This window comes from Myotis yumanensis, unplaced genomic scaffold (assembly GCF_028538775.1).
Source record: "Myotis yumanensis isolate MYYU_CA2020_CCGP unplaced genomic scaffold, mMyoYum1.0.hap1 SCAF_6, whole genome shotgun sequence".
In the NCBI taxonomy this organism is placed as follows: domain Eukaryota; kingdom Metazoa; phylum Chordata; class Mammalia; order Chiroptera; family Vespertilionidae; genus Myotis; species Myotis yumanensis.
In genome coordinates, this window is record NW_027223757.1 from 65,550,242 (window position 1) to 65,576,874 (window position 26,633).

The window sequence follows — 26,633 nt, forward strand, 5'->3', positions numbered from 1 at the left end:
ACATTTTTTTTGGCTTAGATACTGGCCTATATACTAAATATTTTTGTGTCTTCCATAGTATTGATATCAAAGCACACGAATGTATTACATAAAGATATGTTGGCAAAAAATGAATAAATTACTACACTCCAGGTCTGCTACCTTCAAGTCATCTGTTCTCTTTCCTCTCATCATTCTGTCTCTGCCTTTGGTATGATTCAGATGATTGTCACCTACTCATATTTAACTACAATTCCTAGCACTGTGTGTGAAACTGCATGGCCTAGTTTACGTAGAGTTGGGGAAATTTCTCATTTCAAGGCAACTGAGAGCCTCCTGCTCAGTAACCAGGAAGCTTCACTTGAAGGAGGTCCCTTATGGTAGAAACCAACGTTTTGACATAAACTGAAAAGAAGGATGAGATCTAAGAATTCAAGTATTTTTTCAAATATATGTTGCCACTGAGTAGACAGAGGCTTAATGAAACATCTCTCTGGTTAAAAAGATATTTGAAGAGCTAGTTTTTAGGTATTTTATACTTGCAAAATTTAATCATAATTCAGTTTGCAAACACACACACACACACCACCCAAACACACAAGCTTTGTGTCATTCTCATTAATATTGAGTGAAGTTCCATAGTCTGTCAATAGAATTCTCTCAGAAAGAAAAGATAGTTGTCTGCTATTAGTTTTTGTTTAGTTTTTATGAAGGAATTAAATACCTTATTAATTTTTCTCAACAACCTAGCAACATAAGTAGAAATCACTCATCCTATTAAAAGAGTAGAGAGTTGGGGCCAAAATTACTTGCTTTAATGAGTTGTCAGCTGGACACTACTTTGTCTTAGGGGCTGGAATTATACCTTAGTTTCCTAAAGAAAATAATTGGCTAATGCCAAGCTGGGCATATATAAGGCACCTTACGCTCACACAAGTCCCTGAGACATGGCAACGTATTTTATGTTGAGAAGGATGGACTGTTTTAGGGCATTTTATGTTCTATTGAACACATTTAAAAAAAATCTTTTAAAATTTCTTTGCTTGGATTTTTCAAGCCTTACAAACTGTAAACTCCTTGTGGGGGTGGGGGAGAATATGTCTGGTTTCCCTAGAATGTTTCCTTTGTGCCTGGCTTATATTGGGGCTTAAAAGATGTTGCCTGAAGGACTAAATTAAAATATTTGTCAGATATATTTTGTCAGTGTGCATTCAAAGAGAAGAATGATTCCAGGTATGAAAATGAGAAACGTGTGGAAATCAGCATTTTAGATGTATAATGAAAGTGACTTTTACCAAGGAACTCTGCCAATCTTCCTTCAAAATAATTAACATGCAAATTGGAATTCATATTGCATGCCAAAAAATGGTTGTTGTAGAGATGATTATTAGTACGTAGGTGGTGTTTATGTGGATGCACAGATGTGTTCAGAAACTTCTGATCTATGTTGCACTCTGAACAACCCAGCCTGTATTCACAGATGAATTACATTTCATTCCCCCATTATCCTGTGCCACAATTGCAGCTCACATATTTAAACAGGTGTGCCAATTTATCCAGAGAGAATTACATTTTTTGAGAAAACAGCTTAATGAATCATTTTGCATTTGCAATAAGTATAATTAAAGCTTCTCAAGGTGATTAAGGTATAAATTATTTTTGAGAATTAAAATGTTACACATACACTCTCCATTCTAAATCTGAGTTACCAGTTCACAAAGGATTTAGTGAACAAAATTATGTGTGGTATCTCTTATTTTGAGAGGTAGGGAGTGGAAATATATCTTTTTTTATTCTGGTAATATTTTTATCTGGTCGCTGAGAAAAAATTATAATTATTTTTCCTATATGCTATTTTATTATACACATTAATATAAAACTGCATATAGAAATAGCTGTCAGTTTTTGGAAGAACACTAGAAATTTTGCTTCTGGATATATTTCCGTTACAAGCATGCAAATAGGAAAAGGTTTGAATTCTTATGAAAGTGTTTTAGTCTAGTTCTGAAGTTTTCTAGCAGATGTTGGAAACTAGCTTACATAGTTTTAATTTCTAGATAATTCTTTTCTATTCATCTTTAATAAATACAAATATTCAACTACCACATGCCTTGGTTACCTCCTTACAAAATTATAACTCATTTTTTGGGGAGGCTGAGTAGGGTAGTAGAGAAAACTCTTATTTTAGAGCCAGGCACATTTGGAATGCTAGCTCTGCCTTTTACTAGCTGTGTGACCTGTGGCAAATGATTTAACCTCTCTGCTCCACTTCACCCCAGGTATGATCTGCTTCAAAGAGTTGTTTGAGGCACTGCCAGGTAATTAGTATTCATTAAGAAAAAGTTTTGTTCCATTCTTTTTTTTATCTTCCTTTTAAAATTCCCACTGCAATTTAGAACAAAACAAAATAAAATCTCTCCCAAACATACAAAAGTATTTTAATAAAAATAGTGTTTGATGAAAGTAATTTCCTTACCTGCAAGACATTGTGTCTTTGGGAAGCAGTTCTTTTGAAGGATGTCAGTATACTATTATTAAATAATTCAAACCATGAAGAAACAGATAATTATCATAGAATCCACAAATAAATTTCCATCTTAAGATATGTCTTGATTTAGTGGCTCACTTTCTTGTCATCCTACTTAACTCATTTTTCCAGATATCCACATTTTCTGGAGAAAAGGCCTGGTAAGGTTGAGAAAAACAAGAATAATGGAGAAAGAGGACTCTAGGACACTTAGAATCATGTAAGAAGAGGCATCAATGCAGGAATGTGAAAGTTTAATGTCTTATTTTGACCTTTTATAAGGGAAAACTTCATTTTGTTGAACTTTCCATTCATTGTGGGTAGAAGGGAAAGACTTTATCCTTCATCCTCTCCAATTCTGGTCTCCCATCCAGTAACTTCAACTCTGGAAGATCCGTAACAGTGGAAAAATGTATCCAAGTTAATTCTAGATCCAGCAGTTCTAGAGTCAACTTGGCAGGTGGGGTGGAGTACAATTCATTATTGAATTAAAAAAGAGATAATGTTTAGATTTGGGACCTGGACACTTCACTAGACATCAACATAACGCCAGAAGAATCAACTCACCAAGAAATATGGGTCTGACTTGAAATGCCTAGCAAGGAACTGTCTCAATTTCAGAGGGGCCAGCAAGGCTCATAGTGGCATGCTTCTTGTGGAATACGTGTGTGTGTGTGTGTGTGTGTGTGTGTGTGTGTGTGTGTTTCCCTCTTGTCTCCTGAGGCTCTCGGATTCAGATCTGGCCACTCGTCCTTTGGCCTGTATCTTTTCTGTTCCACTCTGTTTTCTCCCTTAGCACCTGCTAAAATGTAAGAAGTTGGATTTCAAGTGCTTAGAATTTTATATCTCTGCAACCAATGACTAAAATTATACCAAATCTAAATATTTTTTTATTATGTTGTTTCCCCTCTGAGTCCTAGATTTCCCTCTCATTCCCACCATTTCTGGTCCTTCCTATTTCTATTTCAACCTGTGACCACTCCATGGAGGATGTCTTCTCTAGCATGCATATTTCTTCCAGGATCCGATTTTCTTTCCTCGACTTTATTCCTGGGTGCCACCTCTTTGGTTGTCTGTCCTTACTCTTCTCCCATATTAACTCTTAGCACATATGTTCTCTGTGGAGTTCAGTAGGCCTGGGTTCCAATTCAGCCTCTAAGTCTTACTGGCTTGTGACTAGGACATTTCTTTGTTCTCTCCAGTCTCATTTTAATAGAATGGACTTCCGGGAGCAGGGGCGGGGAGTGGGGGGCGGTTGTGGTGAGAACAGAAATAGAAAATCAGTGCCCAGCAATCGGTTTCCTGCCTAGGCTATGCTGGAGTAATGCAGAGCTAAAGACATCTGCATCCAATGATCAGAGAAACTTGGGATTCCAGCCCATTTCCAGTGGAAATTTATATTCAAGGAACAATGAAAGTCCTGGTGCACCGAGATCAACCAGTTCAAGTTGGTCCCCAGTCACTTAGCAATTGGACCACACTTACCAACTCACCTTTCTCTTAAATGACCTGTTTCTGCTCTCCAAAAGAACCTGCACTGACTGTCTGCTGTCTTTGTTCAGTTTGAACTTCAATGGATGCTGATCCATTGTGACCCACTTCGACCCAGCAGAGAAACTTGCCATGAGCTCCCAGCCAGGATAACGGTGAGTCCCTTTGACCATCTGCCCCTTCCACCCCGCTGATGCCTCTCCATCCTGCCTCCAATACTCTTTCTCCAAAAAGTCTGGGCTTTGCTGTACCCATTGGATAGATATTAAGGAAGCACAGCCTGGAGGGTAGAAACCACCCAGGGGTATCTGATTCTACCTTTGGTCGCTTACTCCCTCCTAAAACGCTCCTCCAAGAAAGCTGAAGGTCTACTCGCCTCCCACCAAGGCGCACAGGCCACCCGAGGAGGCTCTGAGGACAGCCAGTGGCAGCAGTGGGCAGAGCCTGTGTGGTTGGGGAAAGGGTTAAGGGGACTGTTGTCATTTTATCCGTCCCCCGGGCCGGGCCGCAAGCTCTCCTCCAATCCCCAGGACCCTCTCCAGGGCCATTCATAAACCGGAGGAACGTACGCCTCCCCCGCCCAGGCACCTTTGCAACCACTAATCCCGGGGGCGCTTTTTGCGGGGAAGAAGTACCACGCTGTGCGCGTGGCGGGTCCCGAACCCCAGCCGGGCGGCGGAGGCAGAACCGGTCCCGGGGATTAGCAGAGGGTGGTGGGCATGGCATGGACGGCGCGGGACCACTGGGCCCTTGGGCTGCGACTGCTGCTGTCAGGGCTCTGCTTGTGCGCGGCTCAAGTAAGTTGTGCGAGAGTTTGGGACGGGGGCGGGGCGCCTTCTCACTTTCTCCCCGTCTTTTTCTCCACCAGCCCAGCCAGGCTCCGGATCAGGTAAGCTGGGGGCGAAAAGTGTTTGCATTTTCCCAGCGCACACAGGGGAAGGTGGGGGCGCAGCTGTTGAGGGAGCGGTAGGGAGGGCTCGGAGCATCCCCAGGGCTGAGGGCGGCGCATTAACTCCAGCCGCAGCACCTGCAGCAAGTACCATGGGAATCGGGGACCTCAGATGACCCATCGGTCCGGGAAAGGACACCTCCTCCCACTTGGGACCTAACTCTGCGGGCTCAGACCCTAAAGGCCCTCGGTGTCTCCAGATTCGGCTTTAATTTTTAGCTTGGTTTCCTCTTACCTCCCCTTCTCTCCCCACCCCTCTCCTGGACACAGCCAAAAGGGAGCCGGGAAGATGGGGATTCAGGCCAGCGCCCCTAGACCTCCCGCTCCCGCTCCTGCAGCCCGCAGGGGCAGCTCTGAGCCGTGTGTCCTGCGAGTGGTGCCCGTGGCCCGGGGATTGGCACTGGGCAGCCTTGGCGCCCATAAACATTTCAGCAACTTCCCAAAGGCACCGGCGTGGCCTCCCTCCCGCGCCGGGGGCGGAGGAGTCCAGCCGAGGTTTGAGGTTTCACTTACAAAGACCCCATTGTAACCTGTCTGCTCATTGGAGTTTAGAAAAACAAAGTTTTCCTTGATGAAAGAAGCTCTTTTTTTTCTTTTTCTTTTTTTAAATTTTGAAGGGTGGAAAAGTCCCCACATTCCCTAAGCAACATGCTCACACTATTTCAAACCCCACCCGTCCCTCCAGCGCCCTCAAAGCTTAGGTGCTTGCAAGTGATAAGCAGGGTCACTCCATAGGGTCAGTCTGAAATTCGGTGTCGTTTTGAAGCAAGGTGCAAAGACCTCATGCAAGAGGGTGTCCCTGCAGGTGAATCTGAAATGAGGCCAGGCGCTCGCTGGGTTTCAGGGACCTTCTGCCCACTCCTCCCCAATCTTTCCCTCAAGAGTATTGCCCTCAGATTTCTACGGGGCTAGAAAGATTTACAAAACGATATTGTAATCCATCTGATATAGAGTACCGCCAGTCTTAGCTGTTCCATTTTAGTCCAAACACTGACTTGCAATTACTGATTCAATCAAGGTATCCAGTGACCACCATTTTCATGATTGAATCCTTTAAAGAAAAAAAAAAGAGGCATCAGGCCCTGCCTTCCTCCAGACCCCCTTTTGGTTTAGTGCACTTTTTAGGGGCGAGGCCCTAGGACTCCTCCCCCACTTTGGGGTTTCCATGCTGCTCCGACCCCACTGTTCAGCCTCGTTCAGAACGTGGCAGAGGCCAAGCAACCTGCGCAGCTTGGAAGTTTGATACATTTTGTTATATTGGGTTTCAAAACCCGGCCTCCATAGGGGGGTGTCCTTGCCCTGCAGAGGTGGGGGCCTCAGGACATGGCCCGGTTTCTCCTTGTTGCCCAATGTGTTCCCCTAACCCGTGTGTGCTGTTTTTGTCAGAGAGGTCCCCCAGGCGAGCAGGGTCCCCCGGGGCCTCCGGGCCCCCCTGGAGTTCCTGGCATCGATGGCATCGATGTAAGTTTCTATCTCCAGCCCCTCTGTCTTCCAGTCCTGCCCTTTCCTACCCTTTCTCCAGCGGCTCCCAGGTTGTGTTTTGAGGGGCAAGTTGTCCCCCAGCCAAAGGCGGGATCGGACGTGGGCGACAGTTGGGGGTTGGATCGTAGAAGACTCGGGATTTTCGGAGGGAGGAGGCAGTTGTCCCCAGTGGTCACGAGCCTCCATCATTTACCTTGTTTCTGTCCCCATCTGTGTGGTGAACATGGGTGGGATTCTCTCAGAGGGTCCCAGCATCTCAGTGACGGCTCTTTCCTTCTCTCCTACCCCTCCAGGGTGACCGAGGTCCAAAGGGTCCCCCAGGCCCCCCGGTAAGTTGATCAGCGCGTTTGCACTCCACTCGGTCCCTTTAGATGTGGTCCAAAGGGTCTCAACGTTGCACCTTTTTCTCTCCCTGGCTCCTCCTCCCCCTACTCAGGGTCCTCCTGGAGAACCTGGAAAACCGGGAGCTTCTGGCAAGCCTGGCACGCCTGGCGCTGACGTGAGTAGGCGTGTGTGTGTGTGTGTGTGTGTGTGTGTGTGTGTGTAGGGGAGGAAGGAGGAGGGAAGGAGGAAGGGGGAGACTTAGTGCTGGGAGGCGGTAGACCTAGTTGGAACAGGACTGTGGCCCTGTATTTGCCTGGCTGACTTGGAGGCAGCAGCTTTCTGCAAAGAGGCCCGCGAGGGTGAAGCTCCCGCATACCTCAAGGCTCTCTGGGGACTGCACGCAGCGCTGGCAGTTCCAACTTTCAGAAAACAGCAGTGGTACCGGGTTCCTGGCTCAGACAGTCCGTTCTCGGCTCACCTTCTGCACTCTCAGCCCCGCTTGAGGGCACAAGGGGTGCTGGGGGAGATGGACGCCTACTGGTCTCTGCTGGGGCTTCGCAGCACGCTGTAATTGCTCTTGTCCTTTTACTGCCACTCCCTAGATTAATTCAGAAAAAAAAACCTCAGGCAGGGAAAGGGGCAGAGAGAAAAAAGAAACTGGGGTTGAGGGGAGGGCCGGAAGTGCGTGGGGGTGTCTGGGGGTGGGGCAGGGGCAGGGGAATGGCCAGCACACATGGAATAGGAAATTCAAAACTAGTTATCTCTCTTTCCATGGGGTTTTCTTTGATAAAAATAAGCTGGCTAGGGTCGCTTGAAGAGAAACCAGCAACCCTTCCCCAATATACCCATCTCCATACTCCCTTCCCCCATCTGCAGGACACTCAGATACTGAGTTATATGGTGAACCTAATCCTGAATAATATCTCTTCAGAGAAAGATTACTTCAGGACTCTCAGCTTCTCCCGTCTTTGGGCACTCGGCTCATGCTGACTGAGTTCCCCAGTTCAGGCCAGTCCTGGGCTTTGTGATTGAGACACCAAGTGGAGAAGGAGATGGCATCTCTTCTCAGAGGACAGACAGTGGTGCATCCCAGTTATCCTTCAAGTTATCACTTTAGGTCGTTTCCCCAAACGAAAGGCTTTTCTGACTCACAGAAAGCACCTGAAAACCTATGATTGCAATTTCCAAGAATGTTTGATTTGATTTTAAGACAAATCCTTCATTTTGAGAAAAGCAAAATAGGAAGATTTCAAGTTAGTAAGATGTGCTTTCTTTATCCAGATGATCACAATGAGGACATTTGTCTATGGTATTTATGCTTTAGGAGATAGACTTTGTTTTACATTTCAAAGCCTCTAGTTAGAACTTTCTATGTATGTAGGCAAAGTGATAGTGTGTGAGGCCCCCAAGGACGAATATTTGGAGAATGCAAACTGAATATCAAATTAATATTTGTATAATATACTAACACTCTGAATGACTTGAAATAGTCTCATAATAAAAAAGTCTAATACATATAAGACCACTAAAAAACTAGTAGCCCAATATAGGTTGGATTTATTTCTGCATTTCTTTGAAACTTTGATTTGACTTTTGTGTGAAAGGACATTTTATGATTGAATTATTATTATTATTGCTGTTAGTATTATCATTATTAATTTTTGTGGTAGTTGAAGCACCTGAAATCTTGTCTTGCTATTGAGTTGCAACAATCTCAGACAGAGGGCTAGACTTCTCTGTATCTTAGTTTTATGGTCTTATGTAGCATGCTCAACAAATTCTTTATTTTTTACCATAAGGTCAGGAAGACAATACCTAGTTTTGCTTTATAATTTCCCTACATAAATAGACATTTTGGATAAACAAATGGAAGTGCTTTAAAATCTTCAGAAGTAAATGTAAATAACAATTATAAGTATTTTTTGTGTGTCTATAATTGCAGTACTATAGTACAGAACAAACCATATTTCCAAAGTTAAAAAATGTAGGAGTAAGGCTTGTTAGTGGCTTACTTTGATCCTGGAAGGCCCTCAGGGAGAGTCTGATGAGGGCATTGAGTCAGTCTCCTGGGAGTGAGAAGGAAAGCAAGAGAAAAAGAGAAAGGAAGAAGAAAAAAAAGTAAGAAATCCATCTATGTGCCAGTATTTGAGGCATTTCCGAGAACTAAGCAAAATATTAACTATACTAATTTGCATTTTTCTCAAGCACTCTTGCAAACTTTATTTCCTTTAACGTTACAACAATCTGGAAAGCAGGTTTGGCTAATATTATTCTCCACAGATAAGGAAATTGAATAATTATGAGGACACTAGGTTCCTTAGGGACCTAGAGTTCTTTAGTGTCTAAGAAAGAAACCAGATTTCTTGATTTTTAGACTTACTCTCTTTCTAGATAGTTTTGCTTTATTCAGATACAAATGAAGTTCTTAAATAGATGAATAATCAGAGAAAAAGAGTAACAGTGAATTTTTAGAATCTGAATTACTAATGAAAAATGATATGGATAATTCAATGGATAATAAAAATAATTTACAATTGATATTTTGTAATTATTTATAAATATTTCTATGGTTCTTATTTTCCACTTTTTGAAATGGAGCCACATGAGACTTATAAGATTCTTAGCCAAAAAATTTTCTTGCTCCACCCTTTGTCTCATTTGACATTTTAAACAGGTCTTTTACTCTACATTTTTTCTTTACATTGAGAATAAAGAAATATCAATAACTAGATCAGAGTTTGCTGTTTGTTTGTCCCTGGACACAGGGAAGTAGGAAAGCTTCAATAATGCTTTCGTGATAGGTGAGCCTGAGTGTAGTTGTAGGACCGTAAACTTCCAATCTCTGTCTTCTGCTGTTTGGTTCATTGCAAAGTTGTATTTTTTTTTTTTTTTTTTTGCATTTAGTTAACATTACTACATGTTAACATTACCAGATGATGTTTAGAAGAATTTGAAAGGAACATGGTTAAAGGTAATTATCCTATATTAAGTGGGTTTTTAAAAATATATTTTATTGATTTTTTACAGAGAGGAAGAGAGAGGGATAGAGGGTTAGAAACATTGATGAGAGAGAAACATCGATCAGCTGCCTCCTGCACACCCTCTACTGGGGATGTGCCTGCAACCAAGGTACATGCCCTAATTGGAATCGAACCCAGGACCCTTCAGTCCGCAGGCCGACGCTCTATCCACTGAGCCAAACCGGTCTCGGCCCGCCTGCCACCTTCTAATTAATTTCCTTTCAATGTGCACGGATCCATGCACCAGGCCTCTAGTCATTAATAATATTGCTAGAGACATTCTTATAGGCCTTATTTGCTGTGACATGCTCAGTGAACTCTGTAAAACAGTATTTTATTTATTCTTCTAGCATACATCTATGATAGGAAGAAGAATAATTAGAATTAATTATAGGAATTATAGTTAAACCATGCCCTTTCTACAGGAAAGAGGTTAGAACATACTCTGAATGTATACAACTATTGTCCCTGGGAGATGTTATATGTTTAGCACAGTGAGTTATTAAGAAATTATTCTGAAAAGTCAGTATAAGTAGAACTAGTAAGGCATCTAAGAAATGTGAGAGGTCTGTAAAGTACAGTGCCTGTGGTTAGTATCTGTATTTGTTTGCAGAACCCTTTCCCAGAGAGCAGGAAACATGTCTTATGATTCATGTGAACCCTTCCCAGCATCTAGAACAGGGCTGATGATATAATAATGATGACAATAAGAGTAGCTAACATTTATTCAGAGCCCACTCTGCCAGGCACTGGTGTAAGCACTTTGTGTGTTATATCCCATTTAATCTTCAAAATTGCCACATGAGGTAGATATTATTATTACATCTATTTTACAGATTAGGACACCGAGGCACTATATAGTTAAGTAACTTGTGAATGGTTGCATAGCTAATAAGTGGCAGAGCTGGGATTTCAACAAAAAATAAAGATGATGTGGAAGGGACAGGTGTAATATCTTCCCACCTACCAGGCTGACCTAAATTAATTGTATTCCATAGTCAGGTACTGGGTATGTATTAGATGCTCGAGGCAATGTTCTAGGATTGAATGGACATGCAGCCCTTGTCCTCATGGAGTCTTTCTTTTTGCATTTCTAAAAATTTCAATTACAGCTCATGGAGTTTTGTGCCTTTCTACATGGCTATTTCATAACAGAGTACACTGTAACAGCTGACACCAGAATATATTTTCAGTTTAATTCAGAGCACTTCCTAGGGATAGACATCTTTATCAGGTCCTGTGGAGGATCCTAAGAAGAAGTGACTAGGAGGCGACCTCCAGGTTATCCAACCCTTTACTTGGTTCTGCTTTATTATTGTGCAGCTGGAATTCTACCACAAACAGAAGCCAATGTCTTCTAATCTTAACAGTTATTCAAGTCACAGATTGAAGATGGTTAGTGGGCCGCGTGTGTGAAAACTGACCAGGATTGGACATATACACAAAGTGGGAATTAGAGGTTCCGTTTGTTAAACATGCCCCGAGGTTTAGAAAACCTATGTGCCATCTATGCTTCCAGAGAGGGTTCCGGATGTATGGTTTGTTTGCTGAAGTACAAAAGCCAACGTTCAGTTACCATAGGTGCTCAGCAACTAAGATGTTGGGGCTTGTTCCCAGGTTAGAGTGTTGTAATTAGACGAGAGCAATTGAAAATAAGAGACAGTCTGTCAAAAATTCTTTTGTGTGGGTTTAATATATAGTTTTCTTCATTGGCACACTTCCAGTAATTAATATTTTCAACTCACTTTTTTCTACTTCCTTTTATTCACTCTATGGAGTTATGAGGGAAATTAATTAATGTAGAGAAATGTAAAAATGGTGACCAGTGAACAAACTTTCTCTATAAATTACATGAAAGCATTTTATTGATAATTATGTAGACTATGACAGATTAAAAATGGGATTTTGGTGATCCATTTTTAAGTAGGGTTTTTATAATTTCAAGAAATCCTTCCCTCAATATCACTTGAATCTTTTTCAAAATCTTAATAATAGATAGGTTTTATAAGATATTTATGTAATCATGCATATATGTATATGTACAAATCTGTGCATATATGAGGATACATATACATAAAATTATCTTTAGCAAGGTATAATTTCCAGATTATATTATAAATGACATCTAAAAGAGTCAGAGTAAATAAAAAATTAAAAATATAAAAATGTATCTTCACCAAATATGGAAATTCAAATATTTATTTTATGTTGAGAATGACAATAAAATAAGTACTGGTAAAAAATGTGCATGCTTTGGAGACATGCTTTAATAACTGCTTTAGTATTAAATATGAGAGTTATAAAGTGTTTTATAGTAAGTGGCTTAAATTTTATATACATAGTTGCACACATGAAAATATATACTTAATTATAGCTATTTTTTATTAAGGAAGATAATATAGAAACATTCATGCTCTAAAATGTTTCAACTTTGAAGGTTGATGTTCTTAAGCAGTTATTGCTAGAAGATGGCTAGAGGGCTTTATTTTTTTAATCCTCACTCGAAGATATTTTTTTTTCCCCATTGATTTTCAGAGAGAGGGAAAGACAGAGAGAAACACCAATGTGAGAGAAACACATCAATTGGTTGCCTCCTGCATGAGCCCAGGCCAGCCGTGGGCAAACTACGGCCTGTGGGCCGGATCCGGCCCATTTGAAATGAATAAAACTAAAAAAAAAAAAAGACCGTACCCTTTTATGTAATGATGTTTACTTTGAATTTATATTAGTTCACACAAACACTCCATCCATGCTTTTGTTCCGGCCCTCTGGTCCAGTTTAAGAACCCATTGCGGCCTTTGAGTCAAAAAGTTTGCCCACCCCTGGCCCAGGCCCTGGTCAGGCCAGGGCCCGGGCCAGGGAGGAGCCTGCAATTTAGGTACATGCCCTTAGCCAGAATCGAACCTAGGACCCTCCATCCACTGAGCCAAATTGCCCAGGGCTAGAGGGCTTTATTTAGGTGGCTGCAAGGCAATAAGGAGATTGATTATTTTAAATTCCTATTGAAGAAACATTTTATTAATTCTCAAGACATTATTAGAGAGTTATAGAGACACATAGTGCTTTTATTTTATAAACGAAGTAAAGGAGGTATTAAAACATGGATAAGTCACAGAGCCAAGACCTGTTGTTCCATCAGATTTAGCTATTAGAATACTGTAGTTGCGATGTTGCATTTTTTCAAAACAATGGCAAAAAACATTAAGTTATTGAACTCTGTGATAAACAATGTAGTTAGCAGGAAGTTAGAATGTAATAACATTTATCAATATGAAGTAACTAACAGATGGCATGTTAAACATTACCTTTGAGTAAGAATATAGAAAGATATTTTTATGAATACTTGCATTACACATAGGTAACCATTCTGTACATAATTAACAAATAAAATGAAATGATCAGCTTGATGGTTTGACTAAGGATGCTATAACAGTTCAAATATCATCTTGCTTTGTTAGGGATTAACAGGACCTGATGGATCTCCTGGCTCTGTGGGACCAAGAGGACAAAAAGTAAGTTGGCCATCTGGTATTACTTGTTGGTTTTAATTAAATGCTGAAGTATAATTTTATTGTAATGACTGCAAATCAACTCACAGATAAGTTGTGAAGCAGCTGAAATACACGGTTCAACTAAAATTGTGTTTTAGCCGAATTAAATTAAATTAAAAACACCCAGGTGGAGTGTTTTAATGATTTTAATATTTATGCAGTTTGCATATTTACATATTTATGCTACAAAAAGCTAAGCTATTCTTATTTTTAGGGAGAACCTGGTGTGCCGGGATCCCGTGGATTTCCCGTAAGTGCATGTAAAGCAATACAATTGCAAATCTATCTTTAGGTAAAATTTTGCCATTGTGGACATTTTAAATGCAGTTTTCTACATAATATACATTACAAAAAACGTGATGGCTTACCTGGCATGGTAAGTATTCTGAATATGAGTGGAAACACCTTAGAGAAATGTGAATGTGCAGTAAAATACATATGTTTGTTTGCAGGTGGTATTTCCCAATGGAAAACTACCCCTCTGCCCTCATTGATAGAAAACATTTCTTGCTTAACATCAGCAAATCAACGTATTCAGTGTTTAGCTCATGGCATCACACTACTTTCTTCATAGCTGGTTTTTATCTCTTACTAGAGGCCCAATGCACGAAATTTTTGCAAGAGTAGGCCTTCCTTCCCCTGGCTGCTGGCACTGGCTTCCTACCTGCTGCCGGCACCCGGGACCCAGGCTTCCCTCGCAGAGGGCAGCCTGCGGGCCAGTGGCCTGGGTCTCCCTCTGCAGGGAAATCATGGGGCAATGGCTGGGCCCCCGACCAATCACATCGCACCCGCCTTGGCTGACCTGGCACCAGTGGGTGTCAGAGTGTGGTCCAGAATGGTCATCTGGATGGTCGTCCAGATGGTCATCCGGATGGTCATCTGGATGGTTATTCTGCTGTTTGGCTGTTTGGTCGATTTGCATATTATGCTTTTATTATATAGGGTGAAATACCAGCCATCAGATATTCTCACCTGCCTGATTCCCTGTCTATCTTTTCCTATATTGTACAATCTGGCAGATTTGCATTATTTCTATTTATAAGAGGAATAAGTTCTCAGGCTGCTTTTCCTTTATATTTTGCTCTTCATTCCTCTTTTGTTTTTGACATTAATCTATATTTTTCCTCCTTGTTTTTTATTTGCAGTTTTCTTTGCCATATTTCAGCGTCAGCTCTTCCAGTAAAACCTATTTTCAGAAGTGAATAGCTCACTGGTCTTCCTCCCATATTTTTCAACTAAGAGTGCAACATCTTTTAGTGATGCCTTTAAAAAATGTAGTGAAATTTATCAGTCACCTAGGTCTCCGATAATGAAATAACTTATTGATTACTTTGGTATTTTAAAGCATAACACATTCCCCAAAATTGATCCACATATTAAAATGTTCAAGTAGGAACAATTTTTCAAAGAATGCCTTGAAAAAGTTCCACTTATCATTAAACATACTGCTCGTGTGAAATTATTTTTTATTATGGCTGCCTAAATAATTAGAAATAATAGTATCACTATCAGAGGGTATATATTGATACCATTGGATGCTTCATATATGGATTTTTTAGAAAAGAAAGTCTAGGATGAAAAGCTAACATGAATATGGTATCAGACAGAGATAGCTGTGAATAAAAGCAATTCAAGCCCGTGTAGGCGAGAAAAGAGTTATGAGGAACCCCAAGAGAGGAAAGGTGAACCTGGAAAGCAAAGAGAGAAAACAAAGGATTTTAGGCAGGTGATGTGCAGTTTATTAATAAAGTTCAACGAGCATATAGTTAGGGTTTATTATATACTAAACCTTGTGCTAGGAATTGAGGCTTGGAGGATGAATATGATGTGGCTTCAACCCCTAATTTTACACAGTTTGGTGTTGCTAAAGAGATATAAAGTGTAAAGGAGAGGGGGATGGAATGCTAGTTTTAAAATCAAATGCAGCCTATTAAATTAGGATCCCATCATAGGTCATTTCAGTAGTGGCACCATTTTACTTTTAATATCTACTGGATTTGGTGTCTGGGAATAGAGTCCTGCCTGTCAAAGAGTGTGTGTTTGGACCCTTTTTCCTCCCTTGCTTCCCTGTGCTGAATATTTGCCTGGGGGAACATCCAAACGTCGCATTATAAATTATAAAACATTACACTGTGTTGCTTTTAATGTAGGTTTCGTATAAAACACAACAAATGAAAAGCTCTTTAAACTGTCAGGTTGTGATGTGTCTCTTTGTGAGTGATGGTAAGTTCTCTTGAGGGCAAGCATGGGTGACTTCTTTACTGATTTTCTTTAAAAAATTTGGAAAGAAATATTACTGGTTAGCTTAGACATCAGAGGAGCTGGCACAAGCTTCCACTTCCTTTAGAAGCAGAGCCATGTTTGTTTTTCTTTATCCAGTGCTTTCTTTAGAATGAGCATCATATATTTATTTAGTGATAGAGTTTATAATTTATTTTTGAACTGGGTTAGGCCTGTGTCTGTCCTTATACTAAATATAAATCACACATCATCGTAATTTTTATTTTAATCTTTTAGGGTCGTGGTATTCCTGGGCCCCCTGTGAGTATCATCTTTTGGTTTATTTTTACATAATCTATAAAAATGGCCTATTTCTCAGATCTCAACCTTACTCTCCAACTAACATTCTACCTATTGGTGTTCATAGTGGCCCACCCACATGATCTTAGGTGGCTACTATGACAGCACCTCTATTATGCTAAACAAAATATTGTATTAACTTGAGAAATTTCTGTTCTACTTTAAGTAATTAAAATTTGGTCAGATGGCTTACTGTTTCACTGGAAACCAAAGCTAGCACAGACACATAATTCGAAGTCAGTTGTTTATCATACTGGCTATCAATTGTGCTGGATTGTTAAAATATGCACCAATGACCATGTCCCTTTAATTTGTTGTCTTCAGGGTCCTCCTGGGGGAGCAGGTCTCCCTGGAGAGCTTGGCCGTGTTGGACCAATTGTGAGTACGACAACATCTTTTGATAGACATTTGCTGATTTAAAAGATGATGTTACTAGGGAAGGCAAATTACCCAAACTGTATATTATTCCCTGGCACATCCAAAAAAATGACAGATGAATTTCATTCAGTTCATAATATTGATGGGGACCAAAGATAATAATGCTACCTTGTTTTTGTACAGTGATTTAAAATTTTCCCCTAAGTTTTCAGCTAAAATTTTCTTCCCAACTTTCAGAATAAGTGATCAAGTCAGGAAGTTGTCACCTCTATTTTACAGACTCAGCCAGGATTGGGGCCCAATGTTTTTTCATGAAATGATAAGTGAATAGGCTACAATCATTACCACGGGTATTTATGTTAGGGCCATTACAGTCTAATCAAATTAACAGAACAGCTTTAGGCAATAAAGGGCTGAACTTCATAGAAGAAATTACTGGTCATAAGTGTTTGATGTTAATATTCAATACATATTTTAAACATGAAATACTGATGTTACGTAAACTCCTTGAGAGTAGGAAATCACTCTCAAAGTGTGATTATATACCTTTCTTGTTTACTGCTTGACAAATTTACTTACTGAACAACTGAATGAATATGAAATGATTATACTAGTAAAGTTAAGTTAAATATAAGATGCTTTTAACTTCTTATAGAAGATTATGAAGGAAAACAGATGCCAGGAGTAAACTCTGGATATTAAGACTAATTGGAATCCATTTTCCCTGAGTGGCTTGTTTGAATTTAGCCCCATTTGATCTTCTGTCTCAATTGCAAGAGAGTGCAGTGACGGAGCAAGTGGTGGCTGTGGGTGACCAGCACCAGAGAGAGTCTGGCTCTGCAGAGATTAACCTTCCATTTCACGCTTCAGGCTGGGTGCAGGCCTTCTTTTGCTGCCATTAGATGGATGGCACTAGCAGTATTGTCTGTTCAGTTCCTCTGCAAATCAGCTAGAAAAATATATAGTGTTTCCAGTTTGTTTCCAGAATAGAGAAAGTGATCATTCTATAGAGAAATTGTCTTTGCTTTTCCCCCAAGTCTTCCTCTGCCCTGTTTTATTATGTTGGTGAGATGGGAACCCCTTTATTCTTCTGGTTTTGTGGAGCTGATTGGATTATGGGCAACCCATTGATTTTGGTGACAGGTCTATGCATGGCTGAGCTCTGTAGGGGTTTCTAGTAATATCATTCTCTCATGCCTCACCAGTTTTCTGCACTGTGTTTTGACATGTATGTAACCACTGTGTCACAATTTTCAAATAACTTAGGGTGACCCTGGGAAAAGAGGACCACCTGGCCCCCCTGGACCCCCAGGACCCAGTGTAAGTTATCTGCAGCTTAAATTTCTCTGTGACTGAAATTCGGGATTAAAGAAACCTAAGAACCAAAAATGGAAGTACCTGTTAATTAGTCATTGTCCTAAAATTCCGAAATAGCTACCAACTTTTTGCATCCATTCAGAACACCGTTCTTTTTAGGCAAGAAAAGTAGAGGAATCACAATAATTTTAAATGCGGTTTTCACAGGGAATGGCTTACTCATTATATTTGAAGTCCTTTGATGTTTGTGATTCTCAGATGTTCAGAATTTGGACATATGAAAGAACATTTTCAAATGAACTAGTTTTTGCAAAGGATTTACACAGTAAGCAATTAAAAAAATGGAAGCTCAAGTAGGAGATAATCCATATTTTAAGTTTATGATTCCAAGTTCCCCATATTCCCTATTCCTCTCATTTCATCTCCTTTCAATCCCCTGAAAGAAATAATCTATGCAATTTAGGGTTCTCCAAAAGATATATACCCATGAGGCAAGTTTTTAGAATAGTATATGCTCTTTGTTCCTTATATTTTTATTGAACATCTATATTTTGTCCAGTGAACTTTCTATTATTAGTAGGTTTAAGTATATTTAAGTATATTCTTAACTCTAACATTTTGTTACTTTAGGGAACAATTGGCTTTCATGATGGAGATCCGTTGGTAAGATGTTTTCCTCTGAACAAAATAGTTTTAAATCAAAGACCATGCAATCTTCAGATGAATTCTCTTTAAACTTATCTCACTGGAACATGCTGTATTTCTGTGCTTTACCCCGATGACAGAGCAAGCTGTAGCATTAGTGGACTGGTAGCTTGTATACACTCAGACTGTAACTGTTCTTCATTATAGAAATATCTTTGTTTTCCTATAATCTTTTTACTTTATGTCTAAGGCATTCCCCCCCCCCCCAACCAGATCACCCCATTTTAAAGATAGAAGTCAAAGACTTGTGTTACTTATAGACTAATTTGCAAATGATGTTGGTAAACTGCACTAAAGGCAATTTTGGCACATTTGATGAGGGGATGTGACCCTCAGGTTAGAGCTAGTCCAGTGAAAGGGGGAGGGGAAAAGGATCGAGTCATGGTATTATGGGTTATCTGAAAACATTTTTTTAAAATAAATTAAATCTTAAATAAGCTTGGCAAAATATTAGCATTTATTAAATCTGGATGGTGGATACATGGGGGACAGGGTTTGCTACATTCTCTGTACTTTTCTGATTAAATATGAAATAATAAAAAAGGAACGGGTTATTCCAAGTTATTTAATAAATTGCACTGGGGTTCTGTGGCTGGAATTCCTAAAAAAATACCATTTTGCCACAAAATGGAAACTCTAGTTTATGCATTGTCTGTCTCTGTCTCTCCGGCAGTGTCCCAATGCCTGCCCACCAGGTCGCTCAGGATACCCAGGCATTCCCGGCATGAGGGTGAGAGAATAATTTCAGTGTTTTATTTTCAAGAGTGTTATCCATAGAAAAAATAGAGCCTTTCCTTTAAGCACTGACCTTTCTGGTGCACAGACCCCACTTGATGGGTCAGGTAAGGCTGTGTTTGCTCATTCTGTGGCTCAGTCTGTGTCCTTATTCATCCTAGAGATTCCTGCTGGTGGCTCTACAGGTCTTCCTACCGAGACACAGATGTGTGATTATTCAGTGCTTTTGTTGTTCAGGGAAGAAATACTAATATTGTATTTCTTTGACTGAGGCACTTTAGACACCAAATTAAAATTTAGAAGTTTGCCTTCTATGGATGGTGAGGGGAATTGTGCACATCATGTAGTTGAAACTATTTTAGTTTGAAAAAAGAAAAAAAACAGAAAAACAGAAAAATAGGCAAGAAAAGGGACATTCCAAAAGCATTTTTCTCTCACTCTGACATTATAATTCAAATTTTCCATTAAAAAATAAAAAAACAAAACCAAATACTACTGTCATTTGGTTTTCTATCTCTGGTCTATGAGTCTGAAGTGATTTTGAAAAATATCAGACCAATGGAGTTCTGCTATGATCTGAAATGCCCCCAGGCACTGGTTTTCCAATTATGGTTTTCTCTAAGTTTACTTTTGGTGGATTCCCACAGCTGCCTGGATCGGTGTCTTACTACTTACAAAGGCCTGCACTCTCAGAACAAGAAAGGCTCTGAGAGTGAAAGCTCTGATACACTTACTGTTGGAATGTTCATTTCATACTTGCCTCATGTAACTGCCCAAAGCACATGCATGCGTAGAACAGCTGTCCTAACAAGAAAAGATGGGGATCTTGCCTCATGCTATGCAGCCCTCACTGACTGCTTTTTAGAGATTTCCTTTTGCATTTAAAATTGTGTATTAGAAGAGGCGGAGAGTTGTGCATCTAGGGAAGTCCACACTTTTTTTTTTAATTTCGGGGGGGGGGGGGGGGCGAGAGAGAGAGAGAGAGAGAGAGAAAATATCAATGATGAGAGAGAATCTTTGATCTCTTTGATCAGCTGTCTACTCCACAACCTCACTTGGGATTGAGCCTGAAACTTGGGCCTGTGCCCTGACTAGGAATCGAACTGTGACCTCCTGGTTCATAGGTCGATGCTCCACCACTGAGCTACACTGGATGGAAGTCCACTTCTTATACCAGCCCTTATTCACCTCCAGGAAGGAGATGGGTATGGAAGAGGCAGAAGGGTTCTCCAGAGAGCATAGGACCCCAGTTGAGTTGGATCAGAGCTGTCACATTGGAAAGTAACTTATTGGGAAAGACAATACTCATAATCCAACTGAGAGAGAAAGTTTGGATGGAGGGATCTAGGGGTCTATAGTCATTGAATCATGTTGCTGAACCAGGTTATGGAACTTTTGTTACTCTAGAACAGTGTTTTTCTATTAACTAAGACTGATACTTACCATATGTAGCAGCCATGTAATACATGTGGCATTACTGAGGTCATTTACGGTAGTTACACAACCTTTATCTTAGCAGCACATTGACACAGAATTGGGGAAGCAAGATCACTTAATGAGCCTTCTGACCACTTTCTGTGCCAATCCCAGTACAAGTATTCTTTTTATTTGTTTGTTTATTTTATTTATTTGTTTATTTTTGCATTTGTTAGGGACATAAAGGGGCTAAAGGAGAAATTGGTGAACCTGGAAGACAAGGCCACAAGGTAAGGAAAATGAGTATTTAGTGGGTAAGTTGTAATTTGGAGGTAGTGACCATTTTATTATAAGAAATTATAAGGAATGATAAAGTGTGATATTTTACCTCTTCGTTTCAAATGATAATTGACAAGTTCTCAGTAGATGTATCAATTGTCTGGCTAAGCATAATATTTTAATGTTGTTCAATTATAAAAAACAAAGAAAGCCAGATACTTTTCATTCTTTCCTGTATTGCTACCTCTTGGTTTTTCTTTTCAAATCAATCACACTCAGCTTTTTTTCTTGATGTTTTTAATAGTCAAACGTTATTCAGCTAGTTTTTGCACTCCACTACACAAAATTTTATGACAAGTGTTGTTGAGACTATCAAACAGAGAAGTTGGTTTGATACTTCTCATCTTAAGTTCTGCAATAATTTATCTATTTTTTACCTTATTTTTTATTTCATATATATATATATATATATATATATATATATATATATACATACACACACATATATATATTATTGATTTCAGAGAGGATGGGAGAGAGATAGAGATAGAAACAACAATAATGAAAGAGAGTCATTGATTGGCTGCCTCCCGCACGCCCCCTACTGGGGGGAATCTAGCCTGAAATCCGGGACCCTTTAGTCTGCCGGCTGACTCTCTATCCACTGAGCAAACCGGATAGGGCTATTTTTTACCTTATTTTACTATAAGTCAGATTTGAACTCATCTGAAAGTTAGCAATAGCAATTATGTTATTATCTGGACAAAAACATGGAATCCACAGCACAACTTGCATTGGGGCTGGCATGCTCTGCCTAAAAAATTAGGCTAAAATTTAAAGCAAAGGGGCTTATTTGCCCTTTTATTATCCACTAGTGTAAATCTCCGTTAAGTGTCTAAGTATTTCACTTTCTGTATAGCAGAATTTTTGTCTCTGTTAGTTCTATAATATTTTCTAAAGTCAAACTGTTATTATCAATGCAGGTTCTCTAGACTTTGTTGACTATGTCCTTCTATATTTTTATTGGGTAAGGGCAAAAGATTAGTCCTTTGTTTGGATGTTAAGAGCTAGAGAGACAATTTATTAGTATCTTCAGGAACTAATATCCTTGAACTCCTTGAAAATAAGAGTCTGTTGAATAACCTCAGGTAATCAGGATAAATAAGCCAATTTTCTGTACCTTATTACAGTTTGGACACTTATTTTAAAAATATTTTATTACTTAGGCTTTGACTAATTAAGGTATTTTATTTATAGGGACTATCACAGCTGGGTTCTTAATGTCTAATTGTGGAAAATATAAAAAAATGAGTACTCTGCATGCCCATTTCTCCATGGAATGTTAAAATCATAATTTAATAATTTCAACAAATATTTATTAAGTACTTGCTATGTGCCAGGGTTTATTCTGTCTGCTAGGGTCACAGAAGTAAAAAAATATGTCCAATCACGAAGGACTGGATAAATTAAGTATGACATAGCCATATAATAGAATATTATCTAAGCACAAAAAATAGTGTGTATGAACATTAAATTGCTCCAAAAGATATTCATAAGGTAATACTCATAATAAAGCAGATGTAGACCTCTGGTATTTTTGTTGCCATGCATCCCTTTGTTCTTCTTTTGGTGACTCAATTTCTCTGGGAAAATTCTAATCCCCAATCCCATGGGACTTGGGAATGGAGTTGTCAATCAGAATATCTCTCTACTCTCCCTAGGAAACCAGTAATTTTGGTACCTATGCAAGTTAGTTATTTGAACCCTCAAGTTTGGTTTGGCCTTCAGTGAGGAAACTTCAAATTGTTTTGGTGCGTGAGGGTCAATATTGGCCAAAATTTTCATTGGAATTGTTGAAAACTCCTCTAATTTATACATGTTTGTGTTACTTAAAACTTTCAGTGGTATCTTTGAAAATTGACATATGAAAATAGGATGACAATTGCTCATTGAAGAATGAGCCTCAAAAGGGCTAATAGAATCATGTAACTGTAAACAGAGAGCAGAATGAAGAAGAATTGAGACTAGGGGCCTGGAGCTTGAATTCAGATTCACGATGCTGCCTTGAATTTATTCAACAAATTAGTTAAAGATTTAAAAAATTGTTTATGAATATCTGCTTGAATAGTCAAAATTTTTTCAGTGAAATGATATTAAATTTCTACTTCTAAATTTGCCATTAACTTTGTGGTTATTGATTAGTTGTGTGCTATTCTTCTGCTGGTAAATATTTAAATCAACTACATTACTCCGAGGTTTATCAAAAATCCGTGGGAAATACCCCAAACCCTGTTAATGAAAACTTGCTATGAACATATCAATCACTGTTGTTTTTGTAGTTAGTTAGGGAAAGACAAGCGGCATTGAAATATACCCATCTGTTGATTATCCACTCCATGAACCAGTTAATTCACTAGCTTTCCCATTGGGACTTCCTTTTCCTGCTGTCAATCATATATTCTTATGGGATATAATCCTATCTAATAAAGAGGGGATATGCTAATTGACCCTCACGCCATTGCAGGTGGCACCCACAGCCAATAAGGAGGGAATATGCTAACTGACTGCCCCACCCTCAAAGATGGCAGCGCCCACAGCCAATAAGGAGGGAATATGCTAACTGACTGCCATGCCCTCAAAGATGGCAGTGCCCACAGCCACAAGATGGCAGTGCCCAGTCCCCTCATCCTCAGATGGTGGCTGCCCAGCCACCCAGGGCCGTCCGAGGCTCAGGTAACCAGGGCCTGCCAAGACTTGCACTGCTGGCAGTGGCAGCAACAGAGGTGTGATGGGGCATCACCTTCCCCTGATCGCCTGGTCACCTCCCACTCCTGAGGGCTCCCAGACTGTGAGAAGGGGCAGTCTGGGCTGAGGGACCCCCCCCTCCTCCAGTGCATGAATTTTCATGCACTGGGCCTCCAGTCTAAATATAATAATGATACTCAAATTACTATGTAAGATTCTCTTAACTCATTAAAAAATCAAGTATAAGTGATTTAGGTATATACTAATTCTTTGCATTATATGTCCAAGTTTTCTGTTAATATTTCTGTTAAATTTTTTGTATTTTCTTTTGTGTGTGTGTGTGTGTGTGTGTGTGTGTGTCTAAATATAAGGTACAATATGTGGAGCAAGAACATTGTGAATAGAAACATGAAATAAAGAACAATAGAAATATTTACATAATATTAAAAATGAAGAATTTTTCTCATCATTAATTTAATAATTTATGATATCCATTACCAAAGTAATGCAGGGCAGTATACTTATTGTATAAAATAAAACTTTTTTCCCTGGAGTCAATAAAGTAATCTTTCTGTAAGAAACAGCAGTTGGATTTTCTTTTAGAATATATTAACATTTAAAAGTGCACAAGAGGTTATAAAATTAATATTTAAAAATCAAAACAATAATTAGTTAGAAAACATAATGGAAGAAGACTCCAGTGATAATAGCTATCAAGGCTAATATGAAGAAAAGAGCAAAACTTTATAGATGGAAAGAAAGAGAATTGGCTAAATAGGAAGATAAACTGAGTTCCAATATAGAAAGAGTCAATATTGTAAAGATTTCAATTTTCTACATATTAATCTATTAATTTAATGCAATCCTAATATGAAGCAAGTAGTATTTTTGTGAAGATTTGCCCAACAATTTCTAAAGTTCATCTGGAAGAGTACACATTTAGGAAAACTGAAAAATAAGAGTAACTATAAGCGAAAATAAGGTAAATGAATTCTCTCTACCTGAGATTGAAGTGTATTATAAAATTTCAATAATTAATATGCTGTGGTATTGACAACATCATACAACAGATCAGTATAGCAGAATAGGAAGCCTACAAACAAGTATATTTAACACTTTAGTATATATTAAAGATGAATTATCCAACGTGTGTGGAGAGAATGTACTAGTCAATAAGTGGTATTAGAGCAAGTGGCCCATTACCAGGAAAAAGATAGATAGATTTATACCTTATATTTTACATTAAAATAAATTACTGATAATTAAAGATTTCTATTATAAAATTACTAGGTGAAATATATGGATGAAATACTTATATTTTGGGGGTGGAGAAAGTTTTTTTACCACTGACATCAAAGGTATAAGCCATGAAAAGAAAGACTGATTTAAATACATTAAAAATTTGTATATGGTATCAAAATGATAATAAGAAAAGTTAAAAATAAAAATCATAATTAAATAATATTGTAGTTTATGGAAAAGTTTGCACAGTGTGATCTTATTTTTCTAGTAATACCCCCCCAACACATGCATATTTGAAGTATATATGCATACATGTTCTCGCTCTGTCTCTCTGTCTCCCTCCCCTCTCCCTCCCCTCTCCCTCTCTTTTCCTCCTGCCCTCCTTTCTTTATAAAAGCATCTAAAAAGTTACTGGTATTTATAGTTGAATGGTGAAATTTGGGTGGCTTTATTTGTATACTTCTTTGTATTTTCTTAATGTTTTATAATTAATATGGATTACTCATGTAAAATAATGTTTTAAGGCATAGTAGAGTAAGTCAGAGGATGCCTAGTAAATTTAAAGTATGCCGATTTAGATCAAGCCTATTTCTATGCTCATTTGCTAGAATAACAGCAGGTGTGCTTTTCGGTTGCGTTTTAGGGTGAAGAAGGTGACCAGGGAGAACCAGGAGAAGTCGGAGCTCAAGGACCTCCAGTAAAGTATTTTTTAAAAAATTTAACTAGGACATGTGAATATTCTTTTTAGGATATTTGGAATATTTTCTATTTGGCATTTGGACTAATAATATTACATTAACATCATATTCTCTATTTTTTTGCCGAGCCAGTCTTAGGAAATTATTATTTTTTTTTCAAAATAGGAAAGATCCCCATTGTATATTCAAGCACCATTTTAACAAGAAAATTCTACATATAGCTACATATGTTCATTTACTAAATTTCAGGGCTAGGCAATCTGAAAAAAATATTGAACACAGAGGATGATATATATTTTCTGTGTTCCATGGTACTATTTATTACATAATATAATGAGAAAATTTTGTGTTTCCTGAATATTCAGCAGGTATATTATCTGGATTTAATGTATCTTATGCCAGCATGCAATCATTTTAATTAGAACATTCTCCTCGCCACCCTCCCCAATCCTCACCCGAGGACGTGCTTAAAGAGAAAAGAGAGAGAGAGAGAGAGAGAGAGAGATCGATTGCCTTCCTTATGCTCCCTAACTAGGGGTCAAACCGGCAACCTGGGTATGTGTTCAACCAGGAATGGAACTGGCAACCTTTTGGTGCACAGGATGACACTCAACCAACGGAGCCACACTCCAACTGGGCTAATTAGAACATCCTTAATTGCTTGTATTCATATCTTTTAATAAAAAGTTGATCCCTTGTGCTTTGGCAAATTGCTGCAATAATATGCACAGTGAGGAAATTGGGGCTATCAGCATACTTCATTTAAAAATGTTTGTTAAATCGGAATTTACATTACTTCCATATATGAAAATGGAATTGTGCCAGTTTTTGGTCACAATGAGTAATAACAATTATGGAAATAATAATTTCAAGATATTCACTGAACATTGTAGCTAGCTAGAACAGGCTGGGTCTTGTTCTCAGAAACTAAAGAGTTAAGAAGAACAAACACGGGGCCACCCTTCATGCCCTTGCTCTGTTCTCCCTGCACAACTGGCTTTTATAAAGGGTGCAGGGAGCGTGCAGAGTAGTGCTTACCAGAGCTGGCGGGAAATCAAGCTAAAGGAAACGAGTCAGAGAATCTGTAAGAAATAGACTCTGCTTTTAAGCCACGTGAAAACTTTAAGAAAATCTGAGGAGTCCAAGGGTGTTTGTTCCAGAAGCTTGCCTTCCTCTAGCCTTGATATGAAACACTATTTTGTGAGTAGAAAATAG

At 39.0% G+C, this 26,633-nt stretch overlaps 1 protein-coding gene across 1 annotated transcript in view; it reads left to right on the forward strand.

Annotated features, from left to right (window-relative positions):
• The window catches only part of COL9A1 (collagen type IX alpha 1 chain), a 90,953-nt gene that overhangs the window by 16,643 nt on the left and 47,677 nt on the right, over nucleotides 1-26,633 (forward strand). Inside the window, exons 6-19 of the mRNA XM_070418309.1 lie at nucleotides 4,069-4,152; nucleotides 4,866-4,886; nucleotides 6,333-6,407; nucleotides 6,722-6,757; nucleotides 6,865-6,927; nucleotides 13,231-13,284; nucleotides 13,538-13,573; nucleotides 15,841-15,864; nucleotides 16,228-16,281; nucleotides 17,548-17,601; nucleotides 18,229-18,261; nucleotides 18,977-19,033; nucleotides 20,691-20,744; nucleotides 25,364-25,417. Of these exons, the coding sequence (XP_070274410.1) occupies nucleotides 4,069-4,152; nucleotides 4,866-4,886; nucleotides 6,333-6,407; nucleotides 6,722-6,757; nucleotides 6,865-6,927; nucleotides 13,231-13,284; nucleotides 13,538-13,573; nucleotides 15,841-15,864; nucleotides 16,228-16,281; nucleotides 17,548-17,601; nucleotides 18,229-18,261; nucleotides 18,977-19,033; nucleotides 20,691-20,744; nucleotides 25,364-25,417 (699 nt within the window). The remainder of the gene's footprint in view (nucleotides 1-4,068; nucleotides 4,153-4,865; nucleotides 4,887-6,332; nucleotides 6,408-6,721; nucleotides 6,758-6,864; nucleotides 6,928-13,230; nucleotides 13,285-13,537; nucleotides 13,574-15,840; nucleotides 15,865-16,227; nucleotides 16,282-17,547; nucleotides 17,602-18,228; nucleotides 18,262-18,976; nucleotides 19,034-20,690; nucleotides 20,745-25,363; nucleotides 25,418-26,633) is intronic.